General features: G+C 35.1%; 1 protein-coding gene across 2 annotated transcripts in view; it reads left to right on the forward strand.

Moving 5' to 3' along the window:
• The window catches only part of LOC134248293 (uncharacterized), a 43,643-nt gene that overhangs the window by 11,338 nt on the left and 12,546 nt on the right, over positions 1-19,759 (forward strand). For both annotated transcript variants that reach the window (XM_062730704.1, XM_062730703.1), the window contains exon 2: positions 3,613-3,717. In XM_062730704.1, coding sequence (XP_062586688.1) covers positions 3,613-3,717 — 105 coding nt within the window. The remainder of the gene's footprint in view (positions 1-3,612; positions 3,718-19,759) is intronic.

A 19,759-nucleotide genomic window follows, 5' to 3' on the forward strand; every position in this document is an offset into this window, starting at 1 on the left:
TTATTGTTTAAATATACATTCAATATTAAGTTGTTCTTTACTGTAATGTAAATACAAGGGTATTATTAACAGGTTTTTGAATATTCCAGAATTATCTTGAAATTTTAAGAATACAGTTGCTGTTGCTTATTCTTCGTACATTTTTTAATCATTCCGTAAGCTGCACCTTATAATTCTACCCTATGGAGGGGCCCTTGCTGACTGGTCAGTTTTCTAGTTTATTTAATTATTTTAATTGATAAATTGTGTTATTGAATAGTAGGAATATATGATTTATACATTATTCATCTTGGTCAATATTGATAGGCACACAGATTCATACATGTATTTTAATTTAAAATCAGTTGTGACTTATTCATAAATGTATAATTATTAAATTATACATTTGAATATCATAATATTTAAAATAGTATAAAACTATCACTATTATATATTTTGTCTTTAAAAATCTTCGAAAGAACCACCGGGCCTGGGAAGATGAAACTAATGTAGAATCATCCTCAGGTAGTGTATTTTCAAGTTTGTTCAAATCATGACCCCTGGGGGTAGGGTGGGGCCAAAATGGCCGATCAAAGTTTTACATAGGAATATATAAATAGGAAAAGTCTTTAAAAATCTTCTACTCAAGAACCATTTAGACAGAAAAGATAAACTCATGTGAAATCATCCTTAGGTAGTGTAGATTCAAATTTGTTCAAATCATGACCTCCGGGGCTAGGGTGGGGCCATAATGGCCGTTAAAAGTTTTACATAGGAACATATAAGAAAAATCTTTAAAAATCTTCTTCTCAAGAACCACTGGGCCAGGAAAGATGAAACTAATGTGGAATCATCCTCAGGTAGTGTAGATTCAAATTTGTTCAAATCATGACCCCTGGGTCTAGGGTGAGGCCAAAATGGCCGATCAAAGTTTTACATAGAAATATATAGGAAAATTTTTAAAAAATCTTCTGAAGACAAACCATTTAGACAGAAAAGATTAAACTCATGTGAAATCATCCATAGGTAGTGTAGATTCAAATTTGTTCAAATCATGACCCCGGGGGCTAGGGTGGGGCCATAATGGCAGTTAAAAGTTTTACATAGGAACATATAGGAAAAATCTTCTTCTCAAGAACCACTGGGCCAGGAAAGATGAAACTAATGTGGAATCATCCTCAGGTAGTGTAGATTCATATGTGTTCAAATCATGACCCCCGGGGCTAGGGTGGGGCGAAAATGGCCAACCAAAGTTTTATTTAGGAATTAAAAAGGGAAACCTTTTAAAATCTTTTTTTCAAGTACTTCAAACCCAAATTTATTCAAATCATGACCCCCTGGGAGGTTAAAATTCACTCAAGGATGCTTTGTACCAATATATAAATAGGAAAAATCTATAAAAATCTTCTACTCAAGAACCATTTAGACAGAAAAGATAAACTCATGTGAAATCATCCTTAGGTAGTGTAGATTCAAATTTGTTCAAATCATGACCCCCGGGGCTAGGATGGGGCCATAATGGCCATTAAAAGTTTTACATAGGAACATCTCAGAAAAATCTTTAAAAATCTTCTTCGTGGGGGTTGGGCGGGGCCACAATGGGGAGTCAGAGTTTTACAATGTTGAATCAAAGCATCCTATGGTAGCGTAGATTTCAAATTGTCTTAATTATGATCAGTTGGGTAGGGTGGGTCACAATATGTATAACAAGGGGGAAATCTGGTAAAGAATGGAATGGTCAAAGCTTCTCAGGTGAGCGATGTGGCCCATGGGCCTCTTGTTTAATTATCAACACCCGCCACTCACATGACTCAAGAGTCAAAAGTCTTATGTTAAATCCAGTTGTCTGGTGTATTCTTTGTAAAGTTGGTCAAAGGTCAGGGACAGAAGAATTGTAATGCTGGTATTTTTATTAGCTCACCTGAGCCAAAGGCTCAAGTGAGCTTTTCTGATCAAAATTTGTCCGTTGTCTGTCATCGTTGTTGTCATTGTCGTCGTAAACTTTTCACATTTTCATCTTCTTCTCAAGAACCCCTGGGCCAATTTAAACCAAATTTGGCATACAGTATCCTTAGGTAAAGGGGATTCAAGTTTGTTCAAATGATAAGGGCCAATCCCTTTTCCAAGGGGAGATAATTATGAATTAGTAAAAAATTAATGGCATTTTTCAAAAATCTTCTTCTCAAGAACCACTGGGGCAGGAAAGATGAAACGCATGTGGAAGCATCCTCAGGTAGTGTAGATTCAAATTTGTTCAAATCATGACCCCTGGGGTTAGGGTGGGGCCACAATGATCGATCCAAGTTTTACATAGGAGTATGTAGGGAAAATCTTAAAAAATCATCTTCTCAGGAACCACTGGGCCAGGAAAGATGAAACTCATGTGGAAGCATCTTTAGGTAGTGTAGATTCAAATTTGTTCAAATCATGACACCAGGGGTAGCGTGGGACCAAAATGGATGATCAAAGGTTACATAGGAGAATATAAGAAATATCTTTAAAATCTTCTTCTCAAGAACCACTCAGCCAGGAAAAATGAAACTCATGTGGAATCATCCTCAGGTAGTGTAGATTCAAGTTTGTTCAAATCATGACCTGGGGCTAGGGTGGGGCCATAATGGCGGTTAAAAGTTTTACATAGGAATACATTGAAAAAATCTTTAAAAATCTTCTTCTCAAGAACCACTGGGCCAGGAAAGATAAACTCATGTGGAATCATCTTCAGGTAGTGTAGATTTAAGTTTGTTTAAATCATGACCCCAGGGGTAGGGTAGGGCCAAATAGCCGATCAAAATATTACATAGGAATGTATAGGGAAAATCTTTAAAAATCTTCTTCCCAAGAACCACTGGGCCAGGAAAGATGAAACTCATATGGAATCATTTTCAGGTAGTGTAGATTTAAGTTTGTTCAAATCATGACCCCATAGGGAAGGGTAGGTCCAAAATAGCGGATCAAAATTTTACATAGGAATATATGGGGAAAATCTTGAAAAATCTTTTTCTCAAGAACCATTGAGACAGAAAAGATAAAACTCATGTGAAATCATCCTCAGATAGTGTAGATTCAAGTTTGTTCAAATCATGACCCCATGGATTAGGGTGAGGGCCAAAATGGATGACCACAGTTTTATATAGGAATATTTTGGGAAACATTTTGAAATCTTTCTTTTCAAGTACTTCAGAGCCATGATTAGTGATATTTATATGAGATCATCCTCAGATAGTGCAGATTCTAGTTTGTTCAAAAAAACATGAACCCCCCCCCCCCCCCCCCCCCACCTCAGTAAACTTTCAGTTCTGATCTGAAGTGTGCTTTTTCCTAGGCGATAATCTCAGGTGAGCGCTGTGGCCCCTGGGCCTCTTGTTCAAAATGTTTTATGACAATCAGTACACATGCTAAATAACATAAAATTACCCGTTAAATGTTACAAATATGCTGTATATTGGCATTTTTAACTTTATAGTCAAGTAAGTCAAAGACAAGGTCAAAGGCCAAGAGGTCAATTAAGTAATCATGGCAATTTACAAATGCCAAAGTGCCAATCAATAATATGCTAAATATCAATATTTTCAAGGCTTTTATAAAGTATTGATGTCTAAATGTATTTTCATGTATAGCAATATATTGTAGGTTTTTGTGCCGAGTACAATGAAGGTGGAGGAAAGATACAAGATTATTATGAAAAAACATGTTCAACATGCAAGAGAAAGTATTTGTCTACAGATGCATACAAATGTAAGTTTTCTTCCATTTGTTTTGTCATGTTCTTCAGAGCTTATAAACAATATGTGAAATTAATTTATTTTTAGCTCACCTGGCTTAAGTGAGCTTTTCTGATCAAAATTTGTCCGTCGTCTGTCGTCGTAAACTTTTTAGCTCACCTGAGCCGAAGGCTCAAGTGAGCTTTTTTTATCAAAATTTGTTTGTCGTCTGTTGTTGTTTTCACATTTTCATCTTCTTCTCAAGAACCACTGGGCCAATTTCAACCAAACTTGCCACAAAGTATCCTTAAGTAAAGGGGATTCAAGTTTGTTCAAATGAAGGGCCAAGCCCTCTTCCAAGGAGAGATAATGATGAATTAGTGAAAAATTAATGGCATATTAAAAAAAATCTTCTTCTCAAGAACCACTGGGCGAGGAAAGATGAATCTCGTATGAAAGCATCCTCAGGTAGTGTAGATTTAAGTTTGTTCAATGACCCCCAGGGGAAGGTTGGGGCCACAATGACTGACCAAAGTTTTACATAGGAATATATTTGAAAAATCTTTAAAAATCTTCTTCTCAAGAATCACTTTGCCAAGAAAGATAAAACTCATGTGGAATCATCCTCAGGTAGTGTAGATTCAAGTTTGTTCAAATCATAACCCCAGAGGCTAGGATGGAGCCAAAATGGCCAATCAAAGTTTTACATAGGAGTATATAGGAAAAATCTTCTCAAGAACCATTGGGCCAGGAAAGATGAAACTCATGTTGAATCATCCTCAGGTAGGTAGTGTAGATTCCAGTTTGTTCAAATCATGGCCCTTAGGGGGAGGATGGGGCCAAAATGGCTGATCGAAGATTTACATAGGAATATATTTGAAAAATCTTTAGAAATCTTCTCAAGAACCACTGGGCCGGGAAAGATGAAACTCATGTGAAATTATCATCAGGTAGTGTAGATTCAAGTTTGTTCAAATCATGATCCCAGAGTCTAGGATGGGGCCAAAATGGCCGACCAAAGTTTTACTTAGAAATATATAGGGAAACCTTTTAAATCTTCTTCTCAAGTACTTTAAAGCCATGATTAGTAATATCTATGTGGAATCATCCTCAGGTAGTGAAGATTCTAGTTTGTTCAAATCATGATCAGGTAGTGAAGATTCTAGTTTGTTCAAATCATGATCAGGTAGTGAAGATTCTAGTTTGTTCAAATCATGATCCCCGGATGTAGGTTGGGGCCAAATGGCCGATTAAAGTTTTACATAGGAATATGTAGGAAAAATCTTTAAAAATCTTCTTCTCGAGAATCACTGGGTCAGGAAAGATGAAACTCATTTGGAATCATCCTCAGGTACTGTAGATTCAAGTTTGTTCAAATCATGACCCCCAATTGTAGGTTGTGGCCAAATGGCCGATTAAAGTTTTACATAGGAAGATATAGGGAATCCTTTTAAAATCTTCTTTTCAAGTACTTCAAAGCCATGCTTATAGTGATATTTATAGGGAATCATCATCCTCAGGTAGTGTAGATTCTAGTTTGTTCAAATCAAGACCTCTGGGGGTTAAAATTCAAGCCCCCCCCTCCCCCCCCCCCACAGTAAACTTTCAGTTCTGATCTGATACGTGCTTTTTCCTAGCCAATTGCTCATGTGAGCGATGTGGCCCCTGGGCCTTTTGTTTGTGAATATTGCAGGATAACCTACGAGGTAGTGAAATGTTGTTTAGAGCCGCTTGGTCCGATTCTCACCGCTTAAAATATATATTCGTTTTTCTTCTTGAAAAATAATTGTCCATAAATTGTTAGACCTTTTGTCTAATTATATCCCCAAAGTCTTTTTTCTTTTAAAAGATATAAAAATTTCAAAAGTTAAAAAAATAATTTTTGTTAGGTCACACAAAAAATAATCGTATGTTGATATGGTGTGAAATCACCTTCCAAAGGTTAAATTTATGGCTTACGTGTATATCTCATGAAGAACAAACCCAAGAATTTTTTTCACAACAAAGTACATATATATACCTGTACACGGACAATATTACGGCTTCTTTAAAGAATCTTTAAAAATATCTGATTTTCCTTTAGTCTTTTAATATGCATAATTATTATTAATATAAAAACTACTATGGATTATATTCACACACTGGTCAACGCGTTATCGGCAACTCGGTTGTTATCAGATATTCGGTGCAGGAAAAACAATGCATAGAAAACGTAGGTGATTTTAAATTTCTTCATTCAATGATAATTGTGTACTTCTGCAAACAAAGTTTGTGATCTTTGGTAGATAAATGATAATACTTTCAGCGGTAAAAAGCACGATCCAAATTACTTTCTTTCAAGAGATCTACAGGTCTTTAAAATGAAATTTAATTAAAAAAAATTGATATGTCAACATATTTTAGCCTTTGTAGAGGTCAGAATTAATTTATTTTATTTAACAAAGTGATTTATTAACTATATGGACAATCATAAACCTTTAGATAAGCAGACGTATATCAAAATTCAAATTATGGTTTAGTTTACGGGCATTTAAAATGTTTAGTTGGGCAAAAACATGTTATCGGCAACACGGTTGAAGTTGCCGGATAATTCGGTTTTTCATGGGTGCAGGTTATCGGAAACCTAGGTTAATATTAAGATATATTATCTTTAATTTATCATAACAATAACTTAAGTCTTCTGACATATTACGTTATTTTTTTTTAAATTCAAGTTGCTCCATGATTCCCTGAATCACGTCACATTTACAAATACATGTATAGCAGTTGTGGCTTAAGTGGGGGGTGCCCCGTATACGAAACAAGTGCCTGTGATTGTGACGTTAGCACTTTTGTTGCTCCGCAAAAGAACGTTAACATAATTTTTAGAAGCTTTAAATAGAATCACCTATTAAATGAATAGGACTTTTTAAATACTTGATCATGTGATCTAGCTTGTGTTAATCATGTGATCTAGCTTTTATCAATCAGATAGCTGTCAACAATAAAGAAAGTTAATTCTTCATTCTTTTTATACAATGTTATTTGGATATGTAGTGGATTAAGGAGACTATCCTTTAACGAAAAGCATGGTCAAAAAATAAATAGATAAATAAAAATAAGAGAGCCGACTGGGATTTTATTGTGCAAAAAACACAATAGAGAAAACACTTTAATAAAAATAAAACTTAACTGATTTCCCAACCTTGAAAATTACCTATTAAGGAGAACGGGTGCAGGTTGATTAACTTCAGTTCCTCATATGTTTAACTTTTGCTACAGTCAGTGATTGGCGTTTTCAATTACAAAAGGGTGGGGGGCAGAGATTTTTTGCTTCAGTATAAACATCAAATAGCAATGCAAAATCCAAGTGAACCCCCCCCCCCCCCCCCCCCGATTCATCTGAGCATGAACTCTAGACATTGCATATGGCCAATAATAACGAAGAGCACAGTGCTGAATGTAACCGTTTATCAGGGGGTTCTTATTCCTTTTTGGTACGCTAAACAACCTCCGCTGTCTTTGGAGATCCGTGTTTAGGATTTTGTAATTTTATGTCAATCTCTTTTCTCCTCAAAAGTTTGAATTCTGTCATATAATTTGGTCTAACGCCCTATTTGAAAATACTTTTAACTACCCTTGAGTTTAAATTCTTTAATTCCTTTACACTAAACTTATAAATGTATTCGTGTTGGAAAAGTTGTGAATTTCAGTATCGGTGTCACCTGACCTAAGTCGATTAAAAAATGGCTGGCATCTGTTCGTTCGCCATACGCTCATCACCTTGATTGGCTGTATGTTGTTTAACGCCCTCTTGAGAATTTTCAAGTCATATGGAGACACCATCACTTGCCGGCAGAGAACTACAAAACTTGTCCTATACTCGGCACTCAGGGCAATTGAGCAGTGAGGAATCTTTTATGTGCTAGCACCTACTGCGGCGTCCCACTTTGGGATACGAATCCGCGACGTAAGGATCGACTCCTTACTAGACGACCCTAGAGCAGACACTCTAACAACGGGCGACCTCGGTACCTTGAAGTGAAATTTAAAACTAATACCATATTTTCGAACAGATCAAGATCATACAGACTTCAGTGAGAAATGCCAGAAAACACGCATTTTTTTTAAAAGTTACATATTTTTAAAAGAAGCAAATAATAACCAAAAATTATAATTGTGTACCAGCCACTTTAAATATTTAGAATTTATGCGGATTTCTGTCGTTTCTTTACATTTTTCCTATTATCTATCTCAACCTTTGTTTCGTATAACCAAAACCGAAGTTTCCGATAACCAAAACCGAAGTTTCCGATAACAAAGTGAATTATTCAACCGTATTTCCGATAACATACTGAAAGTTAAAATTGGGCAATTTTTGTCCTTTAATAACATATTTGCAAGATTCTGACGATGTCTTCTTGTGGAAAATCATTAACGCTAGGAAATTATAAGGATTTTGAAGAAAAAAGCTATTTACAGCAATGCCAATTAGAGAAAAACTTGCAAAATATAACAAATTTGACTTTTACAGCCTTCCCAAGGCTAACAAATGCTATTCTAATACGTATCGAGGCTTTATTTTGTATCCATATTTATTTCTGTTTCCAAAAATCACAATGAACATTCTCTGTTTCCATTTTAACAGAGTTTACTTGAAATAATTTACTAACCTGTAAAAAATTGTTATCAACCGAGTGTCCGATAACAACCGAGTTGCCGATAACGCGTTGAGCAGTGTGATTCAATTCATTTCTTAATTTTAAAAGATGCATTAAGACTAAGGCTTCTACTAATGGAAAAAATACTCGGGTTTGAATTATCTTCATTCTTAGATATAACCGATAAATTTATTTTTTTCAAAATTGACTTCACAACAGATCTTAACTTCCCGTCAGGAACTATTCGTTGTCAATAAGGTTTTTGATTTGCTTTTTCCATGTAAGGATTGTTGTAATAAAGTGTTAAATCAATCTTATAATTTATTTTTATATATTTTCTATTAATGACATATTTTTATTGTGTAAGATATTATGTGCCTGTTTCGGATCAAGTGGCTTTAAAAGATAAAAGCGAGGCATTAGCTGAAATATAAAATTTCAAACAACATTTCTCTACCTCAGAGGTTATACTGCATCATTTCATCAACAAGGACTTTATTGGCTCACCTGAGCGGAAGGCTCAAGTGAGCTTTTCTGATCAAAATTTGTCCATTGTCTGTCATCGGCGTCGTAGTTGTACCGTAATTTTCGGGTCATAGGTCGATGGGGTATATAGGTCGAAAGACTCATTTTCAGCCTTAATTTTTGAAAAATTCTAAGATAGGACGAACTTACTATATAGGACGAGGCTTTGTTTCCCGTTTTCTAAAGATTCTTACGCAGATACGACGTATCAGAACAGGTAAACCTCTAGAATTACCGGGGTTATTCCGTGACATGAACGTATCAAGAAAACAAACAGGTATTTTAATGAGTACAGCATTTAAATAAAGTTTTTTAAAAAATGTAGTTAAAACTTCGTTGAATTGTGTTACTACTTATTTTTCTCCAACTTGCATGTTCTATGTTCAATGCCTCCGTAGTTTCACACTGTTGTTAAACCAGAGGCATAAATAACACGTAAATACGTTCTTATTTTACAGCTATAATTCGGGAAATAATCGAGAAAAACGAATAATCAGTCTGATTTCAGAACAACTTGGACACATTCCTAATATATTTTATTCAGACATTATTTACCGGTGGACGACAATCGCTTCGATGTCCGCCATTTTCAGTTTTGTTCTTCAGTGATTTGCTAAAACCCGTAAACGACCATTGAATGTATATATAAAGCAACAGTAAAGAATTGAAACAATATTACCACGCTATAAGTTTAATTATATATTTAATTGAGAGTACCGGTACATTCACAATTTGACCGTCATTATGAATTTCATGGCTTTGTTTGTTCAATGATGTGCAACACTAATACCCTATAACGGCACGTGGATTTGCTAATCATGCCCTGCGGGTATTAAACCAACACTGGTGTTAAAACCTTTGCGTGTACACACAGTGTAAATCCTTTTATCTGTGAGACAATTAAAATTCTGTTAGAAGCCAATCTTTGTATAGCGCTAATTCGTTTGATCGGTATTATAATTAAATAAAATAAAAAATATATATATAGTAATGACTATCGGTTTACTTGGTAATTAAATTTAGGAATTGACTGGCAACAATTTATTTCACTCATTTTACACTTAAATAAATATAAGACTGTCACAATAAATAAAATTAATACTATTTCAATTTATCTACAAATAAATGGTAAAACCTTGAAATTTTTCCCGTATTTTAAATTTTGATACGGTTGGGGTTTTACTTTTAGTAAAGGGTAGCGACTTCCTAACTTCACAAGATGGCTACCGCATGATGGCAATGGATAACACGTTGAGGAATTATTTTTTTGATGAAGCACAGTTTTTTCCTTTGTCATCAACGGATATGTAATGGAATTTATTTTGTAAGAAAGCTATAGAATAAATATTTTATTGTTTACCTGGGCATTAATTTTTCTGCGTAAAATAATGAAAAAAGTTATGAAAGTGGCACAGATTTGCTTTGAAATTGACGTAAATTTTATTGATTTTGGGACATTTTTCGTAAACTTGAGCCTTAGAAAGGTCGAAATCGTATATTGGTCGACCTCAGCGGCTCTGAGAAAAAAAGTACCGACCTGTAATCCGAAAATTACGGTAGTAGTCGTCGTCGTTGTCGTTAACTTTTCAATAACTTTTCACATTTTCATCTTCTCAAGAACCACTGGGCCAATTTCAACCAAACTTGCCACAAACTATCCTTAGGTGAAGAGAATTTAAGTTTGTTCACATGAAGGGCCACGCCCTCTTCCAAGGGGAGATAATTATGAATTATTGAAAAATTAATGGAATCTTAATGGCATCACTTGGCCAGGAAAGATGAAACTCATGTGGAAGCATCCTCAGGTAGTGTAGATTCAAGTTTGTTCAAATCAAAACCCCCGGGGGTAGGGTTGAGAAAAAATGGCTGATCAAAGTTTTACATAGGACTAGATAGGGAAATCTTAAAAAATTGTCTTCTCAAGTACTTCAAAGCCATGATTAGTGATATTCATATGGAATCAATCTCAGATAGTGTAGATTCTAGTTTGTTCAAATTATAACCCCAAGGGATAGGGTGGGGTCACAATGGGGGATCCTTTTTTAACCTTAAAATTTATTTTAAAAAATCTTCTAAAGAATAGCAAAGCCATGATTAGTGATAATAGTATTTATATGGAAGCATTTTTGGTGTTCAAATCCTGATTTAAATTTATTCATAATGGCCCTTTGGGTTAGGGAGGGAAACAAAGGGAATCATATTCAAATTTTTATGAAGTTACATATAGGAAGAAAATGTTTTTAACAAATCTTTTGTATCAAGAACAGCAAAGTAATATGCTGTATTAATATGAAGGCATTCTCAAGTAGTATTAAATCCCCCCCCTTCAGTAAACTTTTCAGTTCTGATCTGATTTGTGCTTTTTCCCAGCCAATTTGCTCAGGTGAGCGATGTGACCCCTGGGCCTCTTGTTTCTATTCTACCAAGAGCTCTATGATAAGGCTGATCATTTCCCCTATTGAGAAACGAATTATGTAGAGGTTGTGATGTTAGGGTGATGCTTTATTGATTAGATAGTAAAAATTCATACTGTATACAGCGTTATTTTCGCCCCGTGTTATTTTCACCCTTTCACATGGTAAAACAAATTTGCCCCATTTTAAATTCGCCCAATCATAGTTTTGTTTAAAAAATTATACTGATTTTTTTCAATTCGCCCAGTTTTAAATTCGCCTTATTGAGGGTAGGGCGAAAATAAAATGGAGGTGAAAATTTTCCTGTATACTGAAGGTTTCTTCAAGCCAATGAACTACCAGGTATGTACATGTACATAGAAAACTGTTATGATGAGGAAGAATGCCTCTTCTAAAACTGTGAATTGCATGGCCCCTGGGTCAGGGGTTCTGGCTGTGGGGCCATAAAACTAAGATGAGCTCAATTTTGATCCAAGTCTCACTTTTCCGCTATCAATCCCTTTTGAAAAAGTGAGACCGAGATCAAAAGTGAGCTCATCTCAGTTTTATGGCCCCGGGGCCTGGTGTTGGGGTTGGACTCTAATGATTATATAAATTCTTTAAAAATCTTCTTCTTTGCTCCTGGGTATTAAACAAACTAAGTAAGTATATAGTTATGATGAGCAAGAGTGTTTCTTCCAAAATTGTGAATTTTGTGGCCCTTGGGTTGGGAGTTGCGATGTTAGGGCGATTCTTTATTGATTAGATAGTAAAAATACATAGTTTCTTCAAGCCAATGAACTATGTACCTACATGTACATAGTTATGATGAGGCCTAAAAAAAAATATGTTTGTTTCCTGTAACCCGACCGACCTATTCAAATTATCCCCGGGTGGATTTTTTTTCTGACAAATGGCAAAACTTCGTTTGATCAATCAGCTGATTCCATTTATTAAACTAAAAAAATAGCTTGTAGCTTAATTACAACTTTCTGAAGTTCGTTTTCTGCAGCTGGCAGCCATCTTGGATGCCATGTTGGGTGTCCACTGTAAATATAGCACCTGTTATTTTCAGTCCGCAGATGTTTCACCATTCATAAGCAAAAAAAAAAAAAAAAAAAAAAATTTCCGACCTACTGACCCTTGATTTTTTGGGAATGTAACAGGAAACAAACTTTTTTTTTTTTTTTTTAAGCCTGAGGAAGGATGCGTCTTCCAAAACTGTGAATTGCATGGCCCCTGGGTCAGGGGTTCTGGTGTTAGGGTTGGGCTCTTATGATTATATATAGTGAAAATGCATGAATTCTTTCAATTTCCATTGCTCTTAGGTATTATGCTAATGATCTTAGTACATATATTTATAATGAAGAAAGGTGCATCTAGGAAAGTGATTAATTTCATGTTCTCTGGGTCAGGGGTATCGGGAGGGAGGGGGGGGGTGGGTAACAGTACATAGTCTGAAGATAAATAAATGCTTTGAAATCTGCTCTGTGGTTTTAATCAACCATTTATGATGAAATAAAATTAATGATAAAATTTTGAAATATGTGGCCCCTGGGTCGAGATAGTGGTTCCTGTGGGCTGGGGTGCACAACTGGTTATAAAGTGAAAATGCATTTTCTCTTTCTTACTCTGATATAACTCTGGGTATTAAGTAACTAGAGTAAGCATTTTAAGTGTATAATTATGATAAGCAATGGTGCCTCTTTTAAAATTGCATCTGGTTTTAAACATGAACTAAATTCAATTTTTGGAAAGTTGTTTTCATGATACTCAGGTGACCTATAAGGCCCGTGGGCCTCTTGTTAAACAAAATAATTTGTCTACACTGATAATTCATCTACACCAAATATATTTATACTGCAATATAGCAATTTTAGAGGAACTAGGCATTGAAAAAAAAAAAACCAATCTCTGTAATTAATTCCCAGACCAATCTAGATGGTAAATTTTTTATAACTTTTATAATTTAGTGATTTTTTAAAAATAACTTTCATGGACTTGGCTAAAGAGAAATTGCTTGGGCAGAAATGCAAAAAATATGGGAAAATATGATAATTTGGCACTTTTCCAACAAATTTACGTAGCGTCCGATAGAAAAATTTGACAATTTTAGCTCATTTGAGCTGAAGGCTCAAGTGAGCTTTTCTGATCAAAATTTGTCCGTTGTCTAGTGTTGTTGGTGTTGTCGTCGTTGTCATAAACTTTTCACATTTCATCTTCTCAAGAACCATTGGGCCAATTTTAACCAAACTTGCCACAAAGTATTCTTGTATGACAGGAATTTAAGTTTGTCCGCATGAGGGGCCACATCCTCTTTCAAAAGGAGATAATTATGAATTATTGAAAAATTGATGGCATTTAAAAAACATCTTCTGAAAAACCACTAAGCTAGGAGAGATGAAACTCAGGTGGAAGCATCCTTAGGTGTTGTAGATTCAAGTTTGTTCAAATCATGACCCCTGGGGATAGGGTGGGACCACAGTGGTCCATAATAGCTTTACATAGGAATGTATAGGGACAGTCTAATTCTGGAACATTCGATTTTTAGGTCACCTGAGTAAACTCAGGTGACCTATTGCTATCTGTTTTCGTCGTTCGTCGTGCGTTAACATTTGAACATTTTTAACTTCATCTCTAAAACCACTGAACCAATTTCAACCAAATTTGGCATATAGCATCTATGGGTGAAGGGGAACAAAAATTGTGAATTTCAAGGTCCCTGCCCCCCTGGGGCCTGGGGGGTGGGGCAAAAACCACCAAAATCAGTTCAATCTTTAAAAATCTTCTTTACTCCTGGACACGAAGCAGTCAAACTGTTTGTATGATTGTAATCAGCATTGAGTCCTCTACCAAAATTTTGAAATTCATGGCCCCAGGGTCAGGGGTTCTAGTGTTAGGGCGGGGCTAAACAGGTTATATAGTGAAAATGCGTTATTTCTTGAAAATTCTTCTTTGCTCCTGGACATTTAATAAACTAACCAAGGGCATAGGTAAGTTGAAAATGACCGCCTTTTCCAAAATTGTGAAATTTATGGCCCCAGGGTCAGGGGTTCTACTTCTAGTGCTAGGGCGGGGCTATATAGATTATATAGTGAAAATGCATAAATTCTTTGAAATTCTTTTTTAGCTCACCTCGTCGGTGTTGGCATTAGCGTCGGCGTCCCAGGTTAAAGTTTTAGGAGCAAGTTCATTTCCAAGTAACTATAAGCCCTACCTGAACCAAACTTGCATGGATGATGCATCTAGGGATGTACACTACAAGACTTGCTTCAGATGCTGGATCTGACCTACATTTTCTAGATGAGTGACCAGGTTAAAGTTTTTGGAGCAGGTTAAAGTTTTTGGAGCAGGTCCATTCCCAAGGAACTATAAGCCTTACTGGGACCAAACTTGCATGGATGATGCATATAGGGATGTACACTACCAAACTTGCTTCAGATGCTGGATCTGACCTACATTTTCATTCCCAAGTAACTTTAAGGTAGCTAAGGACACCTGACCCCAAAAAAACCTGTCAATAGATTTTGTTGAAATTTTCACACGGAGTAAAGGGATGTGTAATGAACACTTAGTCGAAATATGAACATGGCATTGTGGGTAAATTACGGAACCAGGGGGTAATGAGTTACCTCCCATTTCCAACCACTCCAAAAATTATAATACAAGATAATTATTACCCATAAAAAATTTATTGTGCAATATGCATTCAATATTAAAAATTATTTTTAAACAATGTTGATACTTTTAACTTATTTTAACAATGGATTGTCTGAACATATATAAATTAAGAGAATAATCCATGTAGAACATTTGAAGTTCGACAAATTTGGTCATTTTCATGCAAACAAATTTGACACTTTTTAAATTCTAAAAAAAATCTGTCCAATAGAATTTTTATTTTTTATCATTATATGAAAGATCTGTCTAATACTATTCTTCACTCAAAAAATCTTGGTCACATTGAGGGCTAATAAAGGTACCAGATGATCCACAACTAACCCCCCCCCCCCCCCTTTTGGTTTCCCATCGTAAAGGTAAGAATAATGATTAAAGTGGCTATTCAAAAAAAAAAATGCATAGCAAATTAGGGAAAAACTGAAGAAATAAATCAGAAGTAAAAATCAAATGCTAATAAATGACTAAAGAAAATATTTTTATGAAATTAGAAATAGTATTTATAATACATTGAAGATGTAGAGTAATAACTTGAAGAGTTACCTCCCCTCTCCCCTCACAATAAAACATGTAATTAAACCAGTATTGAAATAATCCATAAAAAATTCCTCAACAAAATTAAAAAATGAATTTATCTTTCAACAATAAATACTTGAACAAAAATGTAATTAAAAAAAAACACATTTAAAAATTCTTCAATATGATCCCTTTTGATTAATTTCATGCAAACAAATTCTATGATTTCTTATAGATTTCTAAAAAATACTGTATATTGTATGACAAAAATGTCCAATACTATTTCTCACTCAGAAATCCCAGCTGCATTAAGAGGAAATTAACTATTAAGTTACAGAATGGTCTAATACACCCCCTCCTTTTATGCATCTGATATTGTTTTCATTGCAATGTCAAAAATCCCTACACTTGATTATTTTTGTTGAAATCTTTTGAGTTCTGTCATTTTCTCAAATATGTACAATAAATATGTCATAGGTGGTGTACTTTAGGCATTTATTTTTTTTATTTTGCTGAAGAATAGATATTTCTACCAGAAAAGTAGACTGATGAAATAAAATCCTCAGATTTACACTATTATTATAACTATAGACATGATACACGTACATTCTGTGTTTTATTTTTTGGTTCATATATTTTTTTTTACAAATACCGGTAGGTACATGTAGTTAGGTTTTTGATTGATGGTTGGACGCTAAACAGAGAAAAAAAAAACTCACACAATTGGCTTAGTCTAAAACTGCCCTTGACCTGAGACATAAAATTAAATAAACTATACCTAAAAATTAAAAACAAAATGACAATGCTGCACTGGGACATAACACTTGATGCAGGACATTTTACATAAAAAGTTCAACAAAAAAAAATTCTACATGAATATCTGGAGCAGCTTATTAACAAGCCTGAAAAACACTCACAGTATAGATTATGCATAATAGAGAATATCTGTTGATTGGCCTATTACTGAACCCGACATCACAAGTCAACATTAAATTATGCATACATTTTTTTAAAAAGAATAATCTACACTATAACATAGTGGATTAAACATGAAAGGGTGCATGTGGAGTGATCTATTACCACACCAGACATAAAACAGGGTAGATTAAATATGAAAAATGGAAAAAAAAAATCTATATGTGGAGTGATTAGTTTCCACTTTAAATGTACACTCAATCAAGAGATACATGTACCCGGTAATATATAAAGCTGACAAAGAAAAGTTGTCTATTGACTATGTTAGTTTATTTTCAACAAGCAATTCTTGTCCTGCTCTTTTTTTTGGAAGGGATGGAAAGTCATTCTTCCGTCGAGCTGCAGTAGTTGAATCATCATCAGCATGAATGGTCTGGACTTCACATTCATATACCTTGTACTCTGTACTGATGAATCTATCTGTAATTTATAAAATTTAACAAATACAATATTATCTGCAGTCGACGTCAAAATATATTTCCCACAAGGTCTATATCCTGTATATAGAATTTCGAAAAACATGTATATGTAACAGGAAAAGAGAAAATGTATGGATGGACGGGGAGTCAAACCTGAGACCCCTGCATCACTAGTCATGTGCTACTGTAGATCACTAAATTTTCGCGATACCTTATTTTGGCGAGATTGTCATTGATTCCTTGTAAGCGAAACATTATTTTCGCGAATAATTGTAATTCCTCTATATAAACTTATGGAATACTTTTATACGCGAGAATCAAATTTTCGCGAACGCATTGTCTCGCGTAATTATGCGAGAATAAAGTTCTCGCGAATAAAAAGTGATTTACAGTATATCGACTGAGCTACCCTGGACAATATGTATCAATGGCCCAAACCATTACATATTACATACATGTATATATAACTTGCAAAAGTTTACACCTCATACATGTAAATTTCCAATTTTCTACACTTATAAAATTTGGCATAGCAAAATTTAAATTATGACTTAACCATTATCACTATTATGCGGACACCAAGATCCCCTGGTCTGCTATCCAGCATCAAAAATGCATTTCAACTGGTCCTGTTTAGCATTCTTCATCTCTGACTAGCTATCCAACAACACTCTTTGGCCTGGTTCCACAATTAACAGAGGTCAACATCTTTATTTCGTCAAAATAGCAAAACCAAATAGGTGAAGTGTTACGTTACATGTACAGGTGCTGAGACCATATACTACATGTATGGGTTGGTGGTCCTATACCAGAAAGTACCATCTTGATGGCTGAAAAAAATAGATCAAATAAATATACATATATACCAGCAAATCCAAAATTTAATTATATTAGTTGATTGGCAAATCACTTTTTAACCAGAAAATCTAACATTAAATTAAAATGCCCCACTGCCTGGCCAATATTCTAACTATACAGCAGCAGTAATATAAAGATTTGTCAATTTTATCAGATCAGCAAACAACATGTAAACAGTTTCAATGTTAACCCCACTGACACAGTTTTACCATTGTTTACCAGTGAAGAAAAACAAAAATAATCTGTCAATGGTTTGACACTAAAGGTAGCCCGCTGGCCCGCGACTACTGAATATTGAGTTTGGACTACTAAACATGCCTTTAAACTTGCCCTGCAGGGCCCGGCGCTACTTTAAATTTTACCAAACACTCACTCAGAGCAACAAAAATAAATGTAATTTACACAAAATGTACCTGATTATTGATAAATTAATTTAATTTTCAAACATATTTCACCCTTAAAATTATTTTTGTAAGTCAAAATGTAACCTTTAAAGGTGATTCGAAATACCCTAAATGATTATAAATGTGGAATTTTTCGAATAGAAAAATGTCTTAGGTACAGTCTGACAAAAAGTAGGTCCCCAGTGATCATGGTGATCTTGAAAATAAAAATAAATTATCTGTCCTTCACTGCAAATACAAAATCTGACATCCATAAAATTTGCCCCCCCCCCATCAAATGAATGACAGTTCCTTTATTACATTCTCTCTGAATTTACTAATACTAGGGTGAAGTTTAATGCTGAATTAAAATATGCCTATTATTATGAAAGTATGTCATGTAAATATCTATATGACTTACCAAGAGCTACTTTTGAGTTGATATCAACAGTGATCATAAGCCTCTCTATCGTATTCCTTTCGGGGCCGGGATTTCCCGTGGAAAGTGTCGGTAAATCCATAAATAGTACAGTTCTATCAGTCCCATTTACACTTTACATGTAGGCCTAATGTATTGATACAATAAAGTACCGAGTCACCATCGCTTTCAAAGTTTTTGCCTTTATCACTGTGACTGAGAGCATATAAACTGATTTGTCAAGTTCCTCATCTCAACAAATCTTCGTACCTCTTTCGATTTCATCCATTGTCATATCATGATTGAGATTCAAACCAGCTGCATCGTCTGCTTTGGAATAAGGGGTGCTAATCGGTTGTTTGCGATACACAGATATTTAAGTTCATAAAAAGGTTTTATTGTTTTTTGTTTCTCAAGATGTTATTATTCTCTCATTCGCTCTAATTTACTTGATCTACCTTTACAGCTGAGCTTTTCTATAACGTTTTCCGTGTACTTTTCTCAGAGCACGTTGTTTACAACATTTCTGCAGTCCGCCATATTGAACTATGTGCATTTCCGGAATAAGCCAACCGAAAAATTCTTAATTTAGAATTCACATGCAATGTCATGTGATCGCTATCCGTAGCTACGTTAAGCCCTAGCTAAACCAAACTTGCATGGATGATGTATCTAGGGATGTACACTACCAGACTTGCTTCGGATGCTGGATCTGACCTACATTTTCATTCCCAAGTAACTATAAGCCCTAGCTAAACCAAACTTGCATGGATGATGTATCTAGGGATGGACACTACCAGACTTGCTTCGGATGCTGGATCTGACCTACATTTTCTTTCCCAAGTAACTATAAGCCCTATTTGGACCAAACTTGCATGGATAAAGCATCTAGGGATGGACACTACCAGACTAGCTTCGGATGCTGGATCTGACCTATATTTTCATTCCCAAGTATCTATAAGCCCTAGCTAAACCAAACTTGCATGGATGATGTATCTAGGGATGGACACTACCAGACTTGCTTCGGATGCTGGATCTGACCTACATTTTCATTCCCAAGTAACTATAAACCCCAACTAAACCAAACTTGCATGGGTGATGTATCTAGGGATGGACACTACCAGACTTGCTTCAGATGCTGGATCTGACCTACATTTTTAGCTCACCTGAGCCGAAGGCTCAAGTGAGCTTTTCTGATCACATTTTGTCCGTCGTCCGTCCGTCTGTCTAGCTGTCCGTCTGTCTGTAAACTTTTCACATTTTCGACTTCT

The sequence above is a fragment of the Saccostrea cucullata genome, unplaced genomic scaffold (assembly GCF_032062105.1).
Source record: "Saccostrea cucullata isolate Sc308-1 unplaced genomic scaffold, CSIRO_AGI_Scuc_v1 ctg1960, whole genome shotgun sequence".
In the NCBI taxonomy this organism is placed as follows: Eukaryota; Metazoa; Mollusca; class Bivalvia; order Ostreida; family Ostreidae; genus Saccostrea; species Saccostrea cuccullata.